At 33.9% G+C, this 24394-nt stretch overlaps 10 protein-coding genes and 2 pseudogenes across 12 annotated transcripts, besides 2 other annotated features; 7 read left to right on the forward strand and 5 right to left on the reverse strand.

The window, feature by feature from the left end:
• Window positions 1–702: part of a mobile genetic element that runs on past the window's edge.
• Window positions 703–3541: 2839 nt separating this feature from the next.
• TVAGG3_0735660 (uncharacterized protein) lies at window positions 3542–4059 on the reverse strand (the record flags this gene model as incomplete). The annotated part of the gene is made up of 1 exon (XM_051244696.1): window positions 3542–4059. A coding segment is annotated over one exon (518 nt), but the record flags the coding sequence as incomplete, so codon positions are not given.
• Window positions 4060–4197: 138 nt separating this feature from the next.
• Window positions 4198–20615: a mobile genetic element.
• TVAGG3_0735680 (uncharacterized protein) lies at window positions 5310–5717 on the reverse strand (the record flags this gene model as incomplete). The annotated part of the gene is made up of 1 exon (XM_051244697.1): window positions 5310–5717. The coding sequence occupies one exon, from the start codon at window positions 5715–5717 to the stop codon at window positions 5310–5312; it is 408 nt and encodes a 135-aa protein (XP_051091284.1).
• Window positions 6286–6687, forward strand: TVAGG3_0735690 (uncharacterized protein; the record flags this gene model as incomplete). Its single annotated transcript, XM_051244698.1, has 1 exon — window positions 6286–6687. One exon carries the CDS (start codon window positions 6286–6288, stop codon window positions 6685–6687), a length of 402 nt encoding a protein of 133 aa, XP_051091285.1.
• On the forward strand, window positions 6707–6862 carry TVAGG3_0735700 (uncharacterized protein; the record flags this gene model as incomplete). Its single annotated transcript, XM_051244699.1, has 1 exon — window positions 6707–6862. One exon carries the CDS (start codon window positions 6707–6709, stop codon window positions 6860–6862), a length of 156 nt encoding a protein of 51 aa, XP_051091286.1.
• TVAGG3_0735710 (phage tail repeat-like family) lies at window positions 6882–7466 on the forward strand (the record flags this gene model as incomplete). The annotated part of the gene is made up of 1 exon (XM_051244700.1): window positions 6882–7466. One exon carries the CDS (start codon window positions 6882–6884, stop codon window positions 7464–7466), a length of 585 nt encoding a protein of 194 aa, XP_051091287.1.
• TVAGG3_0735720 lies at window positions 9479–10142 on the forward strand (annotated as a pseudogene). The gene has a single exon. A coding segment is annotated over exon 1 (664 nt).
• TVAGG3_0735730 (organellar and viral DNA polymerase type B) lies at window positions 10494–11304 on the forward strand (the record flags this gene model as incomplete). The annotated part of the gene is made up of 1 exon (XM_051244701.1): window positions 10494–11304. A coding segment is annotated over one exon (811 nt), but the record flags the coding sequence as incomplete, so codon positions are not given.
• TVAGG3_0735740 (KilA, N-terminal/APSES-type HTH, DNA-binding family) lies at window positions 13072–13878 on the forward strand (the record flags this gene model as incomplete). The annotated part of the gene is made up of 1 exon (XM_051244702.1): window positions 13072–13878. The coding sequence occupies one exon, from the start codon at window positions 13072–13074 to the stop codon at window positions 13876–13878; it is 807 nt and encodes a 268-aa protein (XP_051091289.1).
• TVAGG3_0735750 (protein of unknown function, DUF4106 family) lies at window positions 14240–14689 on the reverse strand (the record flags this gene model as incomplete). Its single annotated transcript, XM_051244703.1, has 1 exon — window positions 14240–14689. One exon carries the CDS (start codon window positions 14687–14689, stop codon window positions 14240–14242), a length of 450 nt encoding a protein of 149 aa, XP_051091290.1.
• On the forward strand, window positions 15187–15617 carry TVAGG3_0735760 (annotated as a pseudogene). Its single transcript has one exon. A coding segment is annotated over exon 1 (431 nt).
• An 85-nt stretch (window positions 20616–20700) lies between the features above and the next one.
• On the reverse strand, window positions 20701–21522 carry TVAGG3_0735770 (protein of unknown function, DUF4106 family; the record flags this gene model as incomplete). The annotated part of the gene is made up of 1 exon (XM_051244704.1): window positions 20701–21522. The coding sequence occupies one exon, from the start codon at window positions 21520–21522 to the stop codon at window positions 20701–20703; it is 822 nt and encodes a 273-aa protein (XP_051091291.1).
• Window positions 21523–21956: 434 nt separating this feature from the next.
• Window positions 21957–23165, reverse strand: TVAGG3_0735780 (protein of unknown function, DUF4106 family; the record flags this gene model as incomplete). Its single annotated transcript, XM_051244705.1, has 1 exon — window positions 21957–23165. A coding segment is annotated over one exon (1209 nt), but the record flags the coding sequence as incomplete, so codon positions are not given.
• Window positions 23166–24394: the final 1229 nt, after the last annotated feature.

The raw sequence follows: 24394 nt of genomic DNA on the forward strand, positions 1-24394 counted from the left end.
AACGTATTATTATAGTAATAAAATAAAATACATGTTTATTCGATCTCGTATTTCAAAAAAATAAAATTACTTATATAAAAAGATTCTCTTTAGTCAACTTTCTTTTTGAATCTCTAATAAGTTTTTACTGTTGCTTCTATATATTAAGTATTGATTCTTGTAGTAAAGAAAATCCGGAACGTTTATTTATTAGAATACTCGAACTTTGACTTACATATTACTAATTGTAATTATTTTCAAGAGCTATTTCTATTACTCCTACTTGTTCGGCTTAAAATCTGCTATATTGTTAAGATAAACTAAGTCTAAATTTTGAACCATTTTTTGAAGTTTAAAGTGTAATACATATCGATTTTTTATCCGAATTTAAGAATTGCTTCAAAGTTTTAGCGTGAAATCGTGCATTTTTTCTAATGAAATTGTTATTATAAGATAAGCAATCTGAGTTTTTTTGAATAATATGTCACTACACATGATAGAGCGTTACGTGCTGAAAAGTTACGCTTCGTTCTGAAAGTGGTAATGAAGTTTTATTAGAATTCATCAAAAAAACGTATGAAAATAATCGTATGTCAAAATGTGAGCACTTCTCAAAATTTGCTCACATTTTGACTATTTTTGTGAGATCTTCCTCACAATTTTTTGACAAACGTACAAAAAAAGTGCCAAAATGTGAGCAAATGTGAGCAATTTTTATATCTCATTATTGAGTAAAAGCATTTGATTTTCTTAATTTACCAAAGTTAGAATATGTTATTTTCCAATTTTAAAGCCATATATGATTCCCAAATGTGAATTTAAGTTTAATCTTTATTGAAACATTATAACGAATCGAAAAGCATGATAAATATTGAACCATATGAAATAGTACCCAAGAAGATAAGTTCAATCTGGAAAAGATAAGAGAATATACAGATGATGAAAAAAATATTTAAAGCTAGGCTGTTTACTTGTGATTATCTGCCAGTCAGATGATATACAATGCTTTTTAAAAAAAAAAAAAAAAAAAAAAAAAAAAAAGGTAGTGGGGCTTCCAGGCACTTCGTGCCTTCTAGCCCTGAGGATGTTTTGTCAAGACTTCTTCATCGTAAATGTTTTGTCAAGACTTCTTCGTAAAATCAGACAAAAATAATGTTTATGTTAGAATGTTAGATCTAACCTCTTTTCTAACCTCTTTTCTAACATCGTAGAAAACTCATGATTTCTTCGTAAATGTTTTGTCAAGACTTCTTCATCGTAAATGTTTTGTCAAGACTTCTTCATCGTAAATGTTTTGTCAAGACTTCTTCGTAAATGTTTTGTCAAGACTTCTTCGTAAATGTTTTGTCAAGACTTCTTCATCGTAAATGTTTTGTCAAGACTTCTTCGTAAAATCAGACAAAAATAATGTTTATGTTAGAATGTTAGATCTAACACGTTTTCTAACATGTTTTCTAACATCGTAGAAAACTCATGATTTCATCGTAAATGTTTTGTCAAGACTTCTTCGTAATGAGCGTAAATGACCCAAAAATAATGTTTATGTTAGAATGTTAGATCTAACACGTTTTCTAACATGTTTTCTAACATCGTAGAAAACTCATGATTTCATCGTAAATGTTTTGTCAAGACTTCTTCGTAATGAGCGTAAATGACCCAAAAATAATGTTTATGTTAGAATGTTAGATCTAACACGTTTTCTAACATGTTTTCTAACATCGTAGAAAACTCATGATTTCATCGTAAATGTTTTGTCAAGACTTCTTCATCGTAAATGTTTTGTCAAGACTTCTTCGTAAATGTTTTGTCAAGACTTCTTCGTAAAATCAGACAAAAATAATGTTTATGTTAGAATGTTAGATCTAACCTCTTTTCTAACCTCTTTTCTAACCTCATGAATTTTCATGAACTTTCTTTACAAAGTCTTTACGATGAAGAACTTTACAAAGTCTCAACAAAACATTGACAAGAAAGTTCATGAGAAAGACTTTACAAAGTCTTTACGATGAAGAATTTACGAAGAAATCTCAACAAAGTCTTTACGAAGAAGTCTTGACAAAACATTTACGATGAAATCATGAGTTTTCTACGATGTTAGAAAACATGTTAGAAAAGAGGTTAGATCTAACATTCTAACATAAACATTATTTTTATTGAATTCCGTATGAAATTTCATGAGTTTTGTATGTTTTAGACCATGTTAGAAAACATGTTAGAAAACATGTTAGATCTAACATTCTAACATAAACATTATTTTTATTGAATTCCGTATGAAATTTCATGAGTTTTGTATGTTTTAGACCATGTTAGAAAACATGTTAGAAAAGAGGTTAGATCTAACATTCTAACATAAACATTATTTTTGTCTGATTTACGCTCATTACGATGAAGAAATCTCAACAAAGTCTTTACGAAGAAGTCATAACAAAGAAATTTTATTGGTAAGTAAATGTGGTTTGAAATAGGACTACTTGTTTTAGGTTTTTTCCATTGTGTCATTTACTTATTTGACGTGGCAGAAAGATATAGAGAATATGAAGATGAACCAATGCCTGCAAATGTCCAGTATATGTACTCGTAAGAGATATTTTTATCTAATATTAAATGGACGCACAGAACTTAGCGAATGCACAGCAACCTGGACAACCAAACCCAGAGAATATTCCAAATGAAGTTAGAATACAAACTGCAATGGCAAACTATGGTCAGGTGCCAACAGATGTACAAATGCAAACTGCCATGTCAAATGACGCTGCGTTAGGTTTGCCACCATGGTATGCAAATATGAGATGGAAAGAGTTTTATACAAACCCTGAAGTGGGATATAAACAACTCTATGCAGATGACGCGAACACAGGAGTTGACCCAGAATATGTTTTCTACCAGAGGAGAAACAGAATGTATGAGCTCCAGTTAAAGAATGCTATGGAACTCAACAGGAAACGTAAGAGACTAGGTGGACATTAGATTTTTACATATAGTAAAATGGGTTTTCTTCAGTAGTATTGGAAACTTCTTTCGAAATGTTGGAAGAGGTATATGGAATGGAATAAAATCTGTCGGAAGAGGAGTATGGAACGGTGTCAAAAATATTGGTAAAAGAGTAGGTCAGTTTGTTGGTATTATACCTAAAGACCCTGAACCAGAAGAGCAAGCTCCTGTTATACAACAGCCTGAACCTGCACCACAGTCTAGTTGGCAACCAAATCCAACACCTCAACCGTATTAAAAATTATATTTTTACCGTTCGATAGTAGTTGTATATGAAACTAAGTTCTAAGTAAAACGCGTGGTATAATGGAATTATTCTCTTTCTTCCATCTGTAGTAAACCATACTTGAAAGTCTGAAATACTTCCACTTGGTGTTCATATAGCTTTGTAGGTTTTTCGTAAAAGTCATTTGCCAAGCATAAAAAAGAGTTTTGTGCACCAGAAAATGAAGCATGAACTATAATAGCATCTTGGTCGAAAACATTTTCATATGTTCCATTAGGGTTTTCGACTTCATAATAGTCCGGGTGTACTGGATACCATGCAGGCTGATTTAACATCCTCAAAAATCTATGCCATGCCAAGTTGTTATATTTTGTAGAAATATAAACGTTTTCTCCAAGGTCTTCTATTTTATTGATTTTAACAGTTGCATTTTTCCTGTCATATATAATATCGAGATGGTACTCTCCTTCGTCAATGTTATACTGCTTTGCATATTCGAGATAGATATCGTTTATTTTTTCTTGAAAAGCTTGAAGAGTTGTTTCTAAGTTTACAAGCAAATTCACTTGTAAAAGTTTTCCCTGTTCAAATTTCTCATACGTACGTTTTTCTTTGTTATAGTATCGAACTTCAAAAGCGACCGTAAATGGGAAACCATGTATGGCTTCTGAAATGAACTTCATTCTACGAAAGCCAACAGCTTTTGTGACGGATGGGTCTCTTAGCCATCTCAATGGGTAGTCAAAACGATAGCCTTCATGCTTTACGGTCTCTGTCTCAAACTTTTGACCGACATTCGTAAAAAGTTCATCTAATGGTTTAGTTGTAGCAACTCTTGAATTTTCTTTTTCTATTGAAAGCATATTTTATCTAGAATAAAAATGTCGAATGAAACAGCGTCTATGAGAGAAATACAACACAACCGACAACTCATTGTACAAGCTCTAAATAAGAACACAACAAACTTTTCAAACTATTCTAAGATATCTGAGTCATTGAAAGAAGGAAACTTAAAACTGACGATAAACCCATTGACAGACGAGTTTCTGTTTCAAGACAGTAAGAACCATACTGTTTGTATAAATCCAACAAAAAGAACTTTAAACGAGAAACCTATAGATGAACTTCTTTTGAAGGCAGATATTGACAACAAAGCTGACAAAGAGTATGTAGATGCAACAAGAGACTATATTCTCGCATGGACAGATAGAACATACCCACAAAAACATCATACACATAACATCTATGACGTAGATGAACTACCAGCAATGTTAGATGACAAAGCGGATAAAACATATGTTGACAATAAAATGTCAAGTGAAGTGACAAGAGCTGACAAAGAATATTCTAAAAAGACTCATACACATACCATTGCAAATATTACAAACTTACAAGAAACCTTAAACAGGAAAAGTGACGTTGGACATACACACGATTTCTTCGCAACTGTTGGTATAGAAAATATTGAAGGAACGGTTGAAGAAACTGGTGGGGATGTATTAAATTGGAAACCTCCTAACTTTCCACAAGGTTTAACATCGGATGAAGACATAACAACGATGAGATACATTAGATGTAGAAATGTCTATGTCATGGAGGATGAAAACAAAGTTAAATTCACTGCTCAAGATTTATATGATAAAAAAGCTGACAAAACAGAGCTTCAAACGTTAAAGACAGAAATACTTCAAACAGTATATCCTATAGGTTCTATTTACACGTCAATGAACTCTACCAGACCAGAAGTAGTACTTGGTTTTGGAACTTGGACTCAAATAGTCGACAGGTTTTTGTATTGTGCAAACTCTTCAAAGGAAACAGGTGGAAGTAAAACGATTTCAGGTGAAAACTTACCTGCGCATAGTCACTACGTAGATTTAAGTACATCTCAAGCAGGTTGGCATAAGCATAAATTTTGGGATTGGTCAGCAATGAAAAAAGGTAAAGGATATGATGTTAAAGACGACGTTCAGTTTGCTATAAATTGTTTCTGGGGTAACACTCAGGGAGATGGAAACCATACACATCGCGTTTCAGGATATACGCAAACAACGGGACAAAGTAAAGACTACATGCCACCTTACATGACAGTTTACGCATGGTATAGAAATGCTTAGTCGTCATTTTCAACTTCTTTAGCATATTCGTCAGGAGTTGTCTTATATTTGTTAGGAACTGTCTTTGAAAGTATACCACCTTGAACTTTGACAAGTTTGAAACGAGGTCTGACAATAGTAGTTTTATCTTCTGCTTGCAGTTTGTACATTTTGCCATGTTTGCCTAAAACTTCATAATATTCTCTTGTATACTTTCTTCTATTTTTACGAACACGAAGGTGAGTACCTGTCGGGTTCCCATTGTTGTCATAGTCAATAGTATTTTCATATGGGTCGCGTTTAGGTATTTCTATTTTTACTTTGTCACCTTTCTTAAGTTTGAAGCCCGGCATTCTTTCTTGTTTGTCTCTTTTGACTAAATTGTTAAATATATAGTCTTTCTCTAAGTCAGGGTTGTTTTTCATTTCTTCGGGGGAGTGGTTTCCCAAACCTTTTTGTTTACGGGTATTGTAAATATTTAAAACTTGTCTCATCTTTGCCATGGAGAAGTGTCTATATTTGTCGTCATATGACATTTCATCTACCTCACCACCTTGTGGTTGGTTTAAGTCTCTTAAGATTTTTATACAACTGTCAATGACACCAAGAGCAGAATGGTTTTGGTCGACAATGAAATATTGGTTTACATTTTTTGAACGCAGATAGTTTTTAATATCGTCTGATTTGAAAGAACTTTCACAGTCAGATGTCAGTTTTGTTGGATGGTATTTGTCAACGAATATTGTCAAAGCAGTTTTCACATCTAAAATATTTTTGGACCATAATGGTATGGCTTCACAGTATCTTGTGTTTTGACCGACAAATATTAGCCAGTATGGTGGTCCATCTTCTCTATATCTCGGAATGTTTTCCAAGATATCCATAAACCAAGCATTTGGTGTTGAACTAAAGATTTTTACCATGAGTGCTTTCTTTGTTGCCTTAGAAACATAGGGGTCCTTGTTTGGATTCGTCATTTTTATCCTATAAGAAATGGGTTTATTTGGCGCATTAGCAGGAGTTGCATCCAGATTTTTACCCGCAGTGGGAACAATAGCCAGAGGTGTATTTGGAGTTGGAAGGAAGATTTTGAGTACATTAGGTATACTTAAAGAGAAAGCACAACCTATTATACAAACTGTACAGAAAGGTTGGGATGTAGCACGAGATGCAACAAATCTTATTCCAAATCCTGAAACAAGAGGAAAAGTTCAAGGATGGATGGACAATGTAGGAAGACAAGCAGGAAACTATTATAACAAAGCAAATGACTACTATAACCAAGCAGGACACTATATGGACCAAGGTGAAAGATTCTTTAACAGAGGATATAACCATGCACAACAATGGGTAAACAATAACCAACCTCAACCGCCTCAAACTTGGGGAATGTAAAGTTTTTTACTGAGATGAAATGAACAATACAGCATTGAGACAAATGGGTTCAAGATGGATTTGTCGACTTCCAGCAGTTACACCACCACGTGTTTGTCAAGTCCTCCCTATACCTCAGGAAGTTTTAGACCGACTTAAAAAACAACAACAACCAGTTGAAAACAAACCAAACTAAAATTTTTTACTGAGATGAAATGACCGAAGAAGTTGAAACGGTAGATTTGACACCACAAACAAAAAGTTCAGAACCATTGTCAAAACCTGTCAAAGAACTTACAGATGAAGAGAAAAATTCAATAATAGAAGGTGCCAGGTCTGGAAATACAAACCCTAACTACAAAGTCACTTTTCATAGAAATGGAACGGCTAGTATCTCAAAAAAGAAACAGACCCTCACAAATAAAATATTGAAGTCTGAAGGAGCTTTCGAGACAACAGATGGAAAAGTTTACTTCACCGATCAGCAGTTCATTATAGAACATCTCATTGACTTAGAGTCGAAATATTCTAAACTTTACAACAAACACAAAAAGTTGAAAGGAAAACAAAAACAGATGGCATATGATATTTACGAAGATGTTGACGACACAACTGTTCCTGCAGGTGAGGTAAAGTCAGAGGAACCGAAAAGTGACGAAAAACCGATAGAAGAAGAGAAACCAAAAACTGAAGATAAACCAAAACCAAAGTTTAGTTTCCAAACTAAACCAAGTCAACCTTCATTAGCTGGTATGGGTTGGCGTCAAAGACTTATGGCAGCAGGTGGTTATGTAAAGTAAAGAAAAAATATGTTTTTTTAAAACAAAATATTTTTTTAAAACAAAATATTTTTTTATTTTATTTGAAATGTACGCCGAGTTTGTTGGAAAAGACTGTTGGAAAACTTGTTTGTTAGATGAGAAATATGAAATTCACTGTTGTGAGTCATTCGAAGTCAGAAACAAAAAGACAAAGAGAGTTTTAAGCGAATGGGAGCAAAATAACGGATATGCTAGGATGAGGATTGGTGGGAAACACTATCTTAAACATGTTGTCATTGCAACTCATTTTATACCGAATCCTAACAATCTACCTCTTGTAGACCATATAAACCGTATAAGAAACGACAATAGACTTGAGAACTTACGTTGGGTTACTCGTTCTGAAAACAATAAGAACATAGGCAAATTTCGAGATATTGTATTCGAATTTGTCGACGAACTAGAAGATGAAGCAATTGAAATTACAGACTATGGTAAGCATACGTTTGAGTTTTACTACTATAGCGAAGAACAAGACTCTTTCTACTTTTATACCGGCGTAAACTATAGGAAATTACAAGTATGTTTTACTAAGGAAGGCTATGCTTATGTAAACACTAGAGATACAGATGGAAAACACGTTCAAATACTTCTTAACAAATTCAAGAAGCTATATGGCATACCATTTTAAAACATTTTTTAAAACAGTATATTTTTACATATATTAAATGTTTCAGGTTGAAAAACAAAGAACAAAAGTAGCAGATACAAAACCGTTAGACTATATCTTTACAAACGCTGGTAGGACTATATCAGATGAAGAAATTTCATCCGGCTCCTACCGCTTTGACTTTCCAATTCGTTGGCTTCAAAGTCCTTCAGATGCAAAGGCAATAGGATTTAGAAGAGTTTTGTTTTCAAAAAGAACTAACGCATTTATGTTCGCAGTATATTTTCATGGTCAGTATAGAGGTTCTGATGGTCTAATAGACAATTTGATGAAATGAGAATCTTTACAGTTCGTTCAGACGAAAGTCTTGAGAAGACTCTAAATGACTTTCAAACTCAAATAAACAAATACTACTGGGAATTTCAAGAAAAATACGATTCTTTACTAAATGGAACATACTATCTGAAACTAGAATATGACAAGATGAACTCCACAGTTTCATTTCAAAGGATTGAAAATAACCCTCCAAGAGATACACAGTTTTTATTTTGGCAAGTAGACAAACGTTCTTGGGCACAATTTCTTCGGTTACTAAACCAGAACGAACCATTACCACCTGACGGTCCGTTCTGGTTTATACGCCCACCAACAGATTTGACAGTTTATAGAAACGTGTTTGACCCTCAAAATGTCATGTGTCATGCAAGTTTCAGTTCAAGCAACAATAGTTTTCTTTGTATTGGTAAGGACTTTTATGACTTTGCTTCTAAATTCTACGAACCACCTAGTAACAGTTTCTCTGACTTTCAAGTTTGGTTCACAACAAATGGTGTGCAACATATTGTTCCATTGTACTACGACTTTTATCTCGAATTGTCTTTCATATATAACTACGGAGAAGTGCTGAAAAAGTATTGAAAAATAATGTTTAGGGTAGAATGTTAGATCTAACATGTTTTCTAACATGTTTTCTAACATCGTAGAAAACTCATGAATTTTCATGAATTTTCATGAATTTCATCGTAAATGTTTTGTCGAAACTTCTTCATCGTATATTTTTTGTTAAGATTTCATCGTATATGTTTTGTCAAAACTTCTTCATCGTAAATGTTTTGTCAAGACTTCTTCATCGTAATGAGTGTAAATCAGACCAAAATATAATGTTTATGTTAGAATGTTAGATCTAACATGTTTTCTAACATGTTTTCTAACATAAACATTATTTTTGCTGAATTCCGTATGAAATTTCATGAGTTTTGTGTGTTTTAGACCATGTTAGAAAACGTGTTAGAAAACGTGTTAGATCTAACATTCTAACATAAACATTATTTTTGCTGAAAAAAATGACCAAATTTCATGAGTTTTGTATGTAAGGACAGAAATGTCAGTCGAAGCAAAAACATTCACGAACAAATCTAATGGCGAAACATTCACAAAAGGCACTTACAACGGTATTGAAGTCTTACGTAGAGACAAGGATGGTTATATAAATGCAACAAAGATGTGTCAGCAGTTTAGGAAAGACTTTAGAAGGTTGTTGGAAAATAAGTCCTGGGAAGAGTATTTTAAGGCATTTTGTGAAGAATATACCAACCCGCGGAAAACGGCGGGTTGCTTTTTATACAAAGTTCATGCAGGAATTCCGGATGAAATCAAACAGGTTAGAGGAATGTATGTAGACCCAAGACTCGTAAACTATATAGCAATGTGGGCTTCTCCAAAATATTGCATAGCAGTTGGAAAAATTATGGACTCCATAGACAAGAAAGTTCATGAGAAATTAGATGAAGAAGAACTTGAAGATACAGTAGAGAATGCAAAACCTTTGTTTGAACAAGAAGTTGGAAAAATGTGCGAAAAACAATTAGAACATGAACGTGAGATATGTTCTGGTTATAGAGACTCGCCATACGAACTAGACCAATGGGAACAAGAAGATTTAAAGAGAGAATTTAGAGAATATGAACTCGCTAAGATAGCATTAGAAGCTGCAGAAAAAGAAGTTAAAAGTTTGGGGTCGTTTTGTACAAAAATATTGTGAGTAAATGAACCATTTATTTTTATTGAATTCAAAAAAAATAATGTTTATGTTAGAATGTTAGATCTAACATGTTTTCTAACATGTTTTCTAACATGGTCTAAAACTCTTGAATTTTCATGAATTTCATCGTAAATGTTTTGTCGAAACTTCTTCGTAAATGTTTTGTCAAACATGAACGTAAATGTTTTGTCGAAACTTCTTCGTAATGAGCGTAAATGACCCAAAAATAATGTTTAGGTGAAGAGGTGAGATTTCACCTCTTTTTTCACCTGTTTTTTCACCTCATGAATTTTCCCGAAATAAAAAATAAAGTTAGTTTTATTTAAAAAATATTTTTTATTTTTATTGTAAGAACATGTTAGCAACAACAGCACCAAACTCTTTAGTTATGAACCCAACTTCAATGTTAGTAGAAATGAAAAGCTTCATTCCTTCTTCATATACTTTTGAAACAGAAATCCAGAAGATAAAGCAAGAACTTTTAACAAGTAATTTAGACTGTAGTGCGAAAGATGAAACAAATGAACACCATTTACCTAAACTTCCTGAAATACAACAACAAAAACTCACTATTCCTGAATTCGACGAAATTGAAGTGAAACCAACTGACTCAGTAGAAATAAAGAAGTTCATACGAAAGGTAAATTATGAATTCCTTGGTTTTCATTGCAACCATAAAGTTATGGACAAAGATTGCGACATGGTATATAAGAATGTTTCTGACATATATAAATCCGGGGAGTTTAAGACCTACGACAACTTTGTTTCATTAGTTGCAAAATGTGTATGGCAGATAAGAGATAAAGATAGAAGAGGTAAGATATGGAATGAACAGATAAAACCCGCAACTTTTGAGTTAAAGAGAGCAATTGACGCCTTGGTTGTTTTAGCAGGTAAGGTTTCAGAATATAACGCAAAAATGAACCCGCAATGTTCTAAATGTAAAGCAGCAATGAGGAGATATAACTACTCCGTCAAAGAGATAGAAAGAATGCGAAACGACTATGCAGATTTAAAGAAAGAAGCAGAAAAACCAGCAGAAAATAAAATGGATATGTTAGCATTTCTGAACAAAAACTATCCAACAGCAGAAGATTTCCTATTATCTGACGTCAAGAAGAAGTATAAAGAAACTTTCGGTATCGTTAAAACATTCGATGTACTGACAGAAGAAATAGAAGCTACGAAACTGTTTAGAGTCATGAACCATCGCAACATATACCATGTAAAACGCTTGTAAATAGTTATGTTAGAAAACATGTTAGAAAACATGTTAGAAAACATGTTAGAAAACATGTTAGAAAACATGTTAGAAAACATGTTAGATCTAACATTCTAACATAAACATTATTTTTTGCTGAATTCAGCAACAAAATTCTGAGTAAAATGGCATATGGCTTGTGTCAAACCGTTGAGTTTTCACAAAATTTAAAAAATAACGTTTACCATGTGAAACGTTTATAAAATAACTGGGGTAGAAATGAGGTGAAAAAAGAGGTGAAAAAACAGGTGAAATCTCACCTCTTCACCTAAACATTATTTTTGTCTGATTTACGCTCATTACGAAGAAGTCTTGACAAAACATATACGTTTAGTTTCGATGAAATCATGACAAAGAATGTACGATGAAGTCTTGACAAAACATATACGAAGAAGTCTTGACAAAACATTTACGAAGAAGTCTTGACAAAACATTTACGAAGAAGTTTTGACAAAACATGTACGAAGAAGTTTTGACAAAACATGTACGAAGAAGTTTTGACAAAACATGTACGATGAAATCATGAAATTTCATGAGTTTTGTGTGTTTTAGACCATGTTAGAAAACGTGTTAGAAAACGTGTTAGATCTAACATTCTAACATAAACATTATTTTTACTGAAAAATGACCAAAAATCATTATATAACTGTTATTTTTTTACGAAGAGAACTTTTGCACTTCGTCAAAAAAATCCCTGAAATCATATCTTTTATACAAGATAGAAAATCTTACTCGCCCAAAACTCATGAAAATCGTAAAAAATTGCGAGTAGGGAAAAAAACCTGGTCGCCTAAAACTCATGAAAATCGTGAAAAAATGACCAAATTTCATTATATAACTGTTATTTTTTTACGAAGTGAACTTTGACACTTCGTCAAAAAAATCCCTGAAATCATATCTTTTATACAAAATAGAAAAAATAAAGTTAGTTTTTTTAAAATATTTTTTTTTATTTTGTATGTAAGAACAGGAAATGTTAAACATTGAGTTTGAAACAGTTAAAAAGATAGACAATGACACCAAAGTGGTTAGAATTGGTGATTTAAACGTAAGATACTCAAAGAAATACAACAAATATTCTTTGTCAGACATTTTATCTCCATCCGGAAAGAGAGCAAAGGACTGGGTTAGAAATGCTTCTACTCAGAAAATTTTGACAAGAAATCCTGAGCTTTTGATATCGGTAAGATTTCATGGAACTACAGCATATCTTATAGACAAAAGTCTTATACCAGTAGTTTTGTTATGGTTAGACCCGGTTGTTGGATATAACTTCATAACATATGGTTCGTTCGACTCAGAACGTTGCAGTGAAGGCTTACTTTACATCGTTCAGAAACCGAAGGACTTCAATACAAAGAGATATAAGATAGGAAGAACATATAATATAACTCAAAGATATGACAGTACAGTCAATAGAGTCAAGGTTGTGTTTGTTAACGATATGAGAGCTGCTGAAACAGAACTACTCGAAAAGTTTGAGAAAATGTATGGTGCTCCCACGAAAGGTAAAGAAACGTTTGAAGTAGATGAGATAGATAAAGCTATAAAATTATTTGACGAAGTTGCTGAAAAATACATGTAAAGCGTTTATTTTTGGTCTTTTGTGAAAGTCAGAAAATAACGCTAATTTTTTATAAAATATTTTTTTATTTTGTATGTAAAGACAGATATGTCAACAACAGAGAACACAACAACAGTTATAGTCCATGAAGCTATAAATGAAGAATACGAGTACATACAGTTTAACAAACAACTCCGTCTCATTCGTTCGGTCAAAGACGATATGTACCAAATGCAAAGTATTTTGAATGCTCTTCGTTCTACAAAGCAAGCATATCATTGGTTTGAAAACCAACAGACAAAAGAACTTTTAGAAGAATTTCCTCATATGTTTGCTTCCCTCGGAAAACCGAGGGAAGAGATTCCATTCGAAAATCGTGAAAAATTGCCAAACGGTTTGAGAGGATATTATGTACATAGACTTCTTGTAAATAATGTGGCACAATGGGCTTCAGCTCGCTATTCATGGTATGTTTGTAAACTTCTTGACGAAATTCATAGACAAGAACGTGAAGAGCTAGAGAACAAGCTTGAAGCAAAAGACAAAAACATACAGAAAAGAATACCACGTTCGGTACCAAAAGGAAAGGAAAAGAACTATAAGTATATGATTTACACTGAAGAGATGGAAAATGAAGAAGACAGAGATATGGTTATGTTGCATTTAGTCAGAAGAAACAACAAAAGCTTTTACGACCTTGCTAAGATTTACAAATCTGACAGAAATTGGTTCTATCGCGAAAACTTACCGATTTCAATGACACCGAATGAAGATGTTAAACAGATAGTTCAAGATACGTTACCTCAAACACACTATGATATGAAAGGTTGTACAATACTTACATTCAAAGAAGATTTGCCGCTACTGAAAGAAAAAATAACAGAGTATTTTGACAACTTCAAACAAGCAGAGTAGATGAACCATTTATTTTTCAAGCTTGACATTCCAAGTTCTTCCTTCCGACATTCCAAGTTCTTCCCGACAACTGGAAAAAAATTTCCCGACAACTGGAAAAAAATTTCCCGACAACTGGAAAAATTTTTCCTGTTGTTCGTCCGTAAACCATTCAAATTTTCGAAAATTGAGAACTTTTTGGTCGAACGACAGAAAAAATTTTTCCTTCCGACAGAAAAAGTTTTTCCTTCCGACAGAAAAAGTCCTTCCTTCCGACAGGACACAAACGGACGACTGACATTCCTCTTCCTGAATGTCTTCCAAAGCCAGAAGAACCGAAAGCTGCAGAACCACAACAGACTAAGACTAAACTCTTTATTTTTCAAGCTTGACTTTTTACAATTTGAACTTTGTTCGCGTAGATATGAATTCTGAAAGAAGTATGAGGGTCTTGTATGACTTTGTACTTCTCCCATAGTTCATGTCTGTCAAACTTACCTGCCATGGACTCTTTCATAAGTTCCATGAAATCGTCTTCGGACAATCCGGGGAAAAGTATGATATCAGTAAGTATTCTCTTTACATCCTTACTTAAACTCTTTGCTGTCTGTACACATATTACGACTGAGATGTTAAAGTGTCTGAGCTTCTTAAGAATTCGACACATATCTTGTTCTCTGTTCTTTAACAAAGGATGAGAAGCAAAGTCATCTAAGATAAGAAGACATCTATGAGGGTACGTTTTCCAATCGTAAGATTGCAATTTCTTCGAAATGTATTCTATCTCTTTCTGTTTGTTTCTGAAGTGTTTCTTCTCTAATATTCTCTGCATTTCCTCATTTGGGTCTTTAAACTTCGAATTTATATACTCATTTATAGCATTGTACTTCAAAACTCTTCTTTGGTACTTCTTTATCCAATCTAACAACTCAGTATCCTTTATACATACTAACTTAGACTTCTTTATAATATCTTTGAACGAATTGACGGTTTGGTCAAATTGACCAGAAGTACTACAAATAACAACTAACTCATAGAATGGGTTCTTCTCATCTAGTTCTTGTTGTTGTGCAGCCATTTTAAGATAAGTGAAAGTCTTGCCCGACCCAGGTGGTGCGATTAGACCTGTTATACCATTCTGAGCAAATAGGAACTTGTCATGTATAGGCTTTATCTGAGCATTTTCTAACTTCCTCTTGTTCTTGTTTAAAACATTCTCAAATTTTTTTTTCAATGTCAGCAAACTTTTTTTCTAACATATTTTTAGAAAAATTAAATTTTTATCTTTTTTGAAAATTGTCTAGCGATTTCGCTATCTATATTCGAGACAAGCTTTTCGACAGCAAAACATCTGTCGACCATAAAATCTTACATAGTGTAAACAAGAAAGGTGAATTTGTTCTAAAGTTCTGTTTCTGGGAATATGACAAGAACCATAAAACATTAGGCAGAGAAGTCTTTAAGTTTGTCAATGACAGACTTGTTGACAGAGATGACGCCGATTGGAAAGATGAAGTCCAACAAAAGTTCTTAGAATGCAAAGAAGACACATGCGCTGTTCTTGAAAATGAAATAGAAAACAGAATAGAAGAGCTATTAAAGGACAAAGAACTTTTACATAAATATGGTTCTGAGAAATTTGACATAACTCCACCAGAAAAGAAGAAGAAGAGAGAAAAGAAAGAAAAGAAGAAAAGAAAGTAGAAGAAGAGAAGAAAGAACCTGAACCAGTTCCAGAGAAAAAGAAATTTGACATGTAAAAATAAAATTTTTATTTTTAGAACATTTCTGGGTCAATGTCAATGTTCTCTTCCTCTTTAGGGGCAAACACTGGCTTAGACTCTAAAATCTTTTTACCCAATTTACCTTGACTTTCAACTATCTTAGACTCATTAATATTCATAGTCGTCTGCTTTCTTTGGTTCATAAGGTTCAAGTTTGTATGCTTTGCCTTCTTTAAGGTTTGAGAACCTTCTGTCAAAACTTTCTTTGACTGCTAACAAACCTTCTATGTCTAAGTCTTCAAATTTCGCACCATTTTTAGTCACAATAGCAAACTTAACTGGTTCGATGTTCCAAACTTTGCTGAATGAAGACTTTTCAAAATGGTAGAAGTAAACATTCAAATAAGCGAATGGGTCTAGTTCTTCTTTAAGTCCTGTCATGTACTTGTTGACTGAAATATATTTCGTCATCTTTTCTATCGGATAAAAAAATGTTTTTTTTAAATTTACTCAGAAAAATTTTTCTTTGTATATACGCCGTTCTGAACATTTAAAAGACTTTTGACATTTGCCAAGAATGTTCGTTTAGACGCTGCCATATAACCATACTCTTGACAATATTGTTTATATTCATCATATAAAGACCTTTCATCTAATGACACAAAGTCGCTTTCTTCTATAAACAGTTCATATACACTCTTGTTTGCTTCTAACAATGTTTGTCTTTCTTCGGTATATGGAATTTGTCTTGGATTGAACTTAGAAATATCTAATGTCATAAAATATGAGAACAAGTGGTTGTAAAAGTCAGATGTCAAAGTTTCTGCTAAGTCGTCAAAATATTCTGTATCTTGCATATGAGAATCTGACGTTCTGACAACTACATATCTTCTGTCAGAACTTTCTAACTTCATCGGAACAGAATTGTTTGAAACCATAATGAAGTTTGCAACATTTTCACAAACTCTTTGGTCTTTATATTTTCTTTCAACAACTCCAACTTTATCTGTTATAAGACTCTTCAAAGCATCTGAGTTTAAAACCTTTGTTGTATCTATACTTTGAAGTTCATTGCAAACTATAAGTTTCATATTCTCAATTGAGGAGTTAAACTTGCCACAGATGTTTTCTATGTTTGTCATATTCGGGTTCGAATAACCTTCTAACAGTTTGCACAAAATATCTGTAAAGAATGTGTTCTTACCTGTTCCTTGTTTTCCAATTATAATGAGAGCAGTTTCATTTTTAGCACTTGGATGTTGTAAGATGTTTGCAAACCAACATAAGATATACTCATAAACCTTTTCGTTTCCATTGCATATAATTTCTTTGACATGGTCTAACCAAGCTTCTATAATATTTTCTTTCCATTCTACTTGTTCGTATTTATATCCAGTGAAGATAGAATAGAAGTTTGGAGATGGTGTATAGAACTTTATACCTCGAACTGAAAAATCTTCTAACTTTGACAATAAGATATCCCAAGCATCTAACATCTTCATGCCAACTTGTACGACTTTTATTTTCTTAAGTTTCTGTCTACATTCTTGTTCAGACACTATTGTTGCTCTTGGTTTGTTAAAGACAACATCCATTCTTTCATGACATAACATTCTGGGGCAGAGTCAACATAAATGACTAAACGTTTCAAATTCTCGACTGCTTTGTTATAGTCTCTAAATGGACACATATTTCTGAACGCTTGGAGTCATAAAAATCTGAAACGTCTATTCTGTACATTTTTATAAAAATAAAAAAAATATTTTTTTATTCTTGAGCTATTTGTTGTTCTTGAGCTATTTGTTGCATTTGTTGTTCTTGAGCTATTTGTTGTTGAAGTTGTTCTTGTAGTACAATACTTTACCAGTTGCATCTTCCAATTCGAAACTTTCTGCCGTCATTGACAATACATAGGACATAAAAGTTTTACAGGAACAAAGTTTGCGTCAACTAAGGTTAAGTTTATGTTTGCTAAAGTGTTTGAGTTTACTAAAGCTGAAAACTCTGCATTCGAATGAACAATGGCAAACCAGCAGAGAAAGTGTTGTTTATACGCATGAGTATCTTTTTGGTCATAGTAGTTTCTGTCGACATTCGAATAACACTTTGAACCTAAGTTTGAAACAATATATAAGATTGGTGTGCTTAATGTCAATGGAATAGACATTCCTTGTATGACACCTTTTCCTGTTATAGGAAACTGTTGGTAGTAAAAACCAGAAATAAGTTTTGTATTATAGCTCATATCGTTTATAGTAAACTCAGTCGGACATCAAACATAATGAAACCTGCTCTATTGCAGCACATGTTACATCCGTCCTTAAAGTATTAAATAAGTCAACAAAAACCTGTTGGTGGTATATCTGAGTAAGTATCTTCAAAGAAGTATTTTTTTACCATTCACAACAACAAAGTCTTCTGGTGTCAAAAGAGCAAAACAGGCTTTAGTCGTCATTGTGTTTAAAGTTAGTTTACAATACCGTCCTTGAGGACTTTGTAAGTTTGTTGTTATAGAATTATATGACTCAGGGTTTTTAGTCGTAATAGTATAAACCATTATATCTTCTGCCATTTACTTAGCAAATAAATTTTAATGAAATGTTGTGGTCGTCAAATATTTTTTATAACGTCTGGGAAACTATATTTTAAGTTCAACGTTTCACCTCCTTTCATAACGTATATCTTGTCAATGACATTATATGAACACACCACAGCAACTAACGTCGGGTTCTATTTCTTTGATGTTTATTCGTCTGCCTCTGTCAAAAGTTTCAATAGTTCTTTCAAAACTTCATGAGGTGCAATGACATATTGAGTTCACTTTTACAGGGTTGTGTTCGACCAAGTTTAACATTATACCTAAAGCTTGACAAATCTTCTCCTGAGTTTGAAGTTTGTCTTTCAGTTGCATGTAGTCGTTTCGAATATCTGCAACAGAACTTAAGTCTCTGCTAACTTCAGGGTATGTTGGTTCTTTTACAGGAAACTATTGTTATACCATCTTCGTCTTCGTATGGTTTCCCACTTCAACATCTCTTTCTTTGACATTGACAACAACACTTTGACTGTTTGTTTGAGTTGGTGAATTTAACTTCACATCTGCCACCGCCATTAAACCTTTGAAACACTACGCTTCTATTTTTCGGAAATGACATTTTACTAAGAATAAAAAGATGGACGTATTTGAGTATCTCTTCGAATTGAAGCAAAACAAAGTTTATACACACAAACAGTACAAATACATGACAGAGTAGTTCTTTACACAAACAATGGAAAATGTTATAGAATAGCAGTCTTTGCTGAACCAAAATATTTCATAAAGCAGGAGAGTTGGTATAACTGAGATGGTGAAAGTTCTTGACGTTGACAAAATATAACAACAAAACTGACCGTATATTTCTAAAGGTAAGTTTATAATACAATATTATGTCAAAACTGGCGTACTGTCAATATTTGACGGAGAGAAGTCAGTTCAAGAACAACTTACTGACCTGCTGCCAAAATCTGCTCGATGGAAGCTGTCGTTTACCAATCTGAGGAGCCCCAGCAGGTTTCATCGAACGAATCTTCAAAAAGAGCATCTTCCGTGAAAAGTGCTATTGGTTTTGTAAACTTCTTTGCTCTCAGTTCATCTGGACCGTCTCTGTCACCAGTATATTGTATTTGTACAGTACCAACAGTTGAAATACCACCCATAAAGTCTTCTGAGTCAGCAAATGGAATGCCAAGCCAAAAGTTGAACGGTCTCCATTTGTATATTGAGTTTTTTGACCTCCTGTATGAGTCCATACTTTCACATATGGCATAATAGAACTTTGCATTTCAGGGTTTATGGTTGTTGTGAAGTTGTTGTTAAAGTTCATAGCATCTAATGTCAAGTTGTATGACCTCATATCCTCAACTGTAGAATATTCTTCTCTTGGATAGTATTTGCCATCTATGTTTATATGGTATTTAATACCAGGGTTGTAGAAGCAAGAATAGTCATTTATAGTTCGTCTGAACAGTACAAACATAGTATCTGCATGTTTCATTGCAGTTGTTAAAGCAATATCTGTTCTTGCACCTGGGTCAGCACTTTGGTTTCCAACTTCACCTGCAAAGTCTTTGACAGATATTTGGTGTATAGGGAACATAAGTGGAACTGCAATATATTTGGCAGCTAAAGCATTTGAAATATCTGGGTCCAACATATAGACTGCAAGTCTGCTTTCTATTCTCTTGCATTCAAACTTTTCGCATGTGAACTTAACTGGGTCCCAAGCAGTTCCAGCAGCATTGAAGTAGTAGTTTACTTCAGTGTTGAGGTTGAGAAACCAAAGTCTAAGTCAACTTTGTCTTTGCAAAAGTCGGCGAATGACGTTTGATTTGCTCCCTTTACGTCTGTAAGAGTGAATGGGTCTTGTGTTGGTGCAATGACTAAGTTATTTTTGCTTGGAGTAAGTTCGATAGAAATTTTCCTGCCCAGTTTGGCAAGTATCTTAAAAACCTGAAGATGAGGAAAGATGACAAAGGAACTCTAAGTTTCAGTTTTACTTTGGTTACTGCTGCTGCAGTTTGTCCAGAAAGGTCAACATAAACTCCTGGAACGTTAGGGTCAAGTCTTCTTATTTTCTCAATAGTTGCATACTGGTCTGTTTGTTCTCTAGCTTGTGGTTGTACTGAGTTTCTCAAAGCGAACCATTCATAGTTTGCCCATGTTACTGTTTGAACTAAGTCAGAGTTAGAATATATCTTATATCCCATGAAAACTTCTGGAGCATATTGGTATCCGACATAGAAAATTCCATTGCAACCTTTCTTGTCAGACAACTTGGCAGAAGGTTTTATTTCAATGTCTTGTTCCACGTATAAGAAAGAGTTGTCAATAGAAATTATATGAAACCTGTCGCAAGCAATATCTACTGTTGTTGAAGAACCTTCTCCAAACTCACCTACGTTTCCATAAGAAACAGCAGTTGTATATTCGTAAGTTCCAGGAACTATTTCTGACCTTCTAATGGCATTGTCGCATTCGTTATACCATTCGGAAACATTTCCATTCATGGCATCCAAAACTGTTGGCGTTATATTCTGAGCGCGTACATTTCATATGAGTAAAAATATAGAATAGTTGGATTTATATGTCATAATAGAACCCACTCCGACCAAGCTTTACTTTCTTCCTGACTGAGTTTTTAACTCTTCTTTTTCCTTCATTGCCCTCTGCTTGAAGTTGTTGCATCTTTGCATTATGTTCATCTAGTATGTTGCAAATTTTCCATGTCCTTTTTGCCTTTTGGCTCTGGTCGCCCATCTCAGGTAACCTATATCCTAGAAAGAGTTTGTCATAGTCTGTATTTGAGTCTTCGCGTATTGTTTGCATGACTCTTTCCTGAGTTTCCGGTTCAAGCTCTTCAAACAGTGCCTGTCCATATGGAATATGCTCGTTTCCAAATATATGTTTTTGTAGCCATTCTGGTTTTCTTTCCATGTTACCAACTATATCTTTTGTGAATGGGAAAGCTTCTACCCAATCTTTCAGTCTTGCGTCGTTTATTTCTGTAGTTGGTTTTATTTTGTCAAGGAACATGTTTTTCAATACTAACATTTCATTTGGTACTGTCCATTTGAGTTTTCTTAAATATTCATCCCTTCTCGGTTCATTGTCTGCAAAGTAAGTTTTTATGACATTTTGTAAACTTTCGTTTGCAAGGTCATGTACAATAGGTTCTCTTCCTTCGCTCTCCCTAACTTTCTTTCTAAACTCTTCACCAAATATACCATCTCTATGGTTCTGTGTAGTTCTTTGAGATAAATGTTCTAGAACGTCAGGTGTTATATTTCCATCAGCCATGTTCATTTCATACTGGTCCAAAATATCTGCATGTTTCATATCTTTCAATGGCATTAAAGCCGCGCTGAAAATACCAGCTATATCTCGTTCACCATTCGCTTCCATTGCGTCTACAACTTCTTGGAATTGAGGTTGTAAGTTTATGAACCACCTATCCGGATTAGCTTTATGACCCCATCTCATTGTAGTTCCATCGTCTGCAGAAACAAAAGTAGGTTTGTTTCCATCTTGGTTAGGTTCTGAATGAACTTTAAACAATGTTTCATTTCTATATGTTTCTTGAAATTTAACCTTTTATTTTCACCGAGTTCATCCGAAGATTGAACGTTAAATGCTCGTAAGTAAAAAGGGTTGTTGTATTTGTGTACATTTTCTTTCAGTACTTCCATTCTATGCTGAATATTTTCATCTGGTGTTGGAGTCTTTTGTATGTCGGCAAACATTTTTCGATATTCTTCTACTATGTCAGCCGAATTTTTTTTAGACTCTTGGAAATATTCCATATTCTCCGCATACTCTTGTTGAGGGTCAAGATTTTTCGGCTGTTCCAAATCTTCATCTAGTTCTGTGAAGTTAGTTTCCAAAGGAGTGACTTGTTCGTTTCCTTCAGGCTCTTCTAGCTGTTGTTGCTGAACTATTTCTTCCATGTCTGGTTGTATCTGAACTTCTTCCTGTGGAGTTTCTTGTACCTCATCTGCTGGCATTTCATATATTCCGAGACCGTTTTCAACAATTTCCCTATCTACGTCATCCGCATTCATAAGCTTTTGTTCTTTCGTTCCGTCTCTATTTTTTACGCGTTTCATGACGAAAGTTGAATTGTCATTTAGCTCTGACATCAAATATCTCGGAGTAAATTCATCCATGTCATTTGGATGATATGCTATTAAATCATATCCCTTAGCGAGCTTGTATTTTCCAGGTTTGAGATTATATCCGTTTTGGTGCTGAGCCATAAAGCTAAATAGGTTCGGGTCAGTATTTCCATCCTTGAACTTTCCAATAGCTTCTTTATATCTGTCACTAAAGTCAACAGTATCTGGGAAACCACACTCTTCTTTAAGCATTTTTAAGAATTCTTGGTTTCCTTGTTCTCTACTTCTTTTATGTCCTTGCTCTGGTTGTGGAGGTGGTTGTTGTGCTGGTTGTGGAGGTGGTTGTTGTGCAGGGTTTTGAACTGTTGGTTGTTGTGCATGCCTGTGTCTGTGTCCATGTGACGATGTAAATGTTTTAGGTAGTCCTGGTGCAGGTGCTTCTCTTGGAGGGTTTGGTGGTATATAAGTTCCACCAGCTGGCACATATGTTCCATCTGCAGCGTAATGTCCTACCTGACTTTTCGTTTTTAAGAAAGCATTTACTAGGTCTGTTTTGGTCTGTTGTAACTCTTTTTCTTGACTTTCCACAACAGTTGCTCTAACGGCGTCATAGGCACTTTGAACTGCCTGTCTCGTTGCTGCATCTGTTATTTTCGTCATATTTTGTGCTACTTCTCTTAACTCGTTGTCGAAACCTTCAGACTTCAGTTTCTTTCCAGATGAGAAGTCGTTCACTTGTTTCACCTTACTATGAAGAGCTTCGAAGGCGTTCTTAAAGTCAGCATTCGTTAAAGCTTCATTTGAACTGTCTTCATCCGCTTGTATTTTTGTCCTTATTGACCCTATGAGTTGGGCTGCTTTAGCGTTGGCTTGGGCATCTAACCAGTCATTGTTAGCTTTTATATATTCTGCGCTTTTCATTGCCTTTTGCATAGCCGCGTCGTTATTTTTACTTTCTTGTGCTAAGTTTTCATACTGTACGGTTTGGTTTTGCAACTGTAAAAGTTTTTCTGCCTTTACATTTGCTTCAACTTCTTTTATACTCATCGCTATCCATATATGTCTTCAGGGCTTTTTGTTTTATCTCTTCATCTTTCAGTATTTTATATTGAGTAGTATGGTTTTTCAAATTTATGACATCTTGTTCCATTTTTGCTACTTCTGCTGCTTTTTCTGACACTTTTTTTGCATATTCCTCTGTACTTAGTTCTTTCAGTTGTTCTTCTTTCTTCTTTTTCTCTACGTTTAACTCATTGAGTTTCTTTGTGTGTCTGTCATATTCTAGTTTCTTTTCGTTTTCACTTATTTGTTTCTGTATGTCTATGTTTGACTTTTTGACATCTGTTATTTGATTTTTGAGTGAACTCAAATTCATTTGACTTTGAGGGTTATAAGCTGTTCCGTCTGCAGCTCCACCATAGCCTGCCATTTTCGCTAAAAGTGCCGCTCTTAAACCTCCACTCTGTGCACCAACAACTCGGTTTAAAAGCATAGGATTGCTTGACATTTGTTGCAACATAGTGGGGTCATTCATTATTTGTTGTTGCAACTGTTGTTGTGGTGTTAGTTTTACTATTGGATGTTTCAATGCTCTCTTCCTCTTACGTATATTCTTACGTAGCTTACGTGGCATTTTAAGTGAAGTTAAAAAGCGGCATTTGACAGATGTTTTGTTGTGACTTCTTCGTAAAGACTTTGTTGTGACTTCTTCGTAAAGACTTTGTCAAGACTTCTTCGTAAAGACTTTGTTGAGATTTCTTCGTAAAGACTTTGTCAAGACTTCTTCATAAAGACTTTGTTGAGATTTCTTCATCGTAATGAGTGTAAATGACCCAAAAATAATGTTTATGTTAGAATGTTAGATCTAACCTCTTTTCTAACATGTTTTCTAACATGGTCTAAAACATACAAAACTCATGAAATTTCATACGGAATTCAATAAAAATAATGTTTATGTTAGAATGTTAGATCTAACCTCTTTTCTAACATGTTTTCTAACATGGTCTAAAACATACAAAACTCATGAAATTTCATACGGAATTCAGCAAAAATAATGTTTATGTTAGAATGTTAGATCTAACATGTTTTCTAACATGTTTTCTAACATCGTAGAAAACTCATGATTTCATCGTAAATGTTTTGTCAAGACTTCTTCGTAAAGA

Source organism: Trichomonas vaginalis, chromosome III (genome assembly GCF_026262505.1).
Source record: "Trichomonas vaginalis G3 chromosome III, whole genome shotgun sequence".
NCBI lineage: Eukaryota > Parabasalia > Trichomonadida > Trichomonadidae > Trichomonas > Trichomonas vaginalis.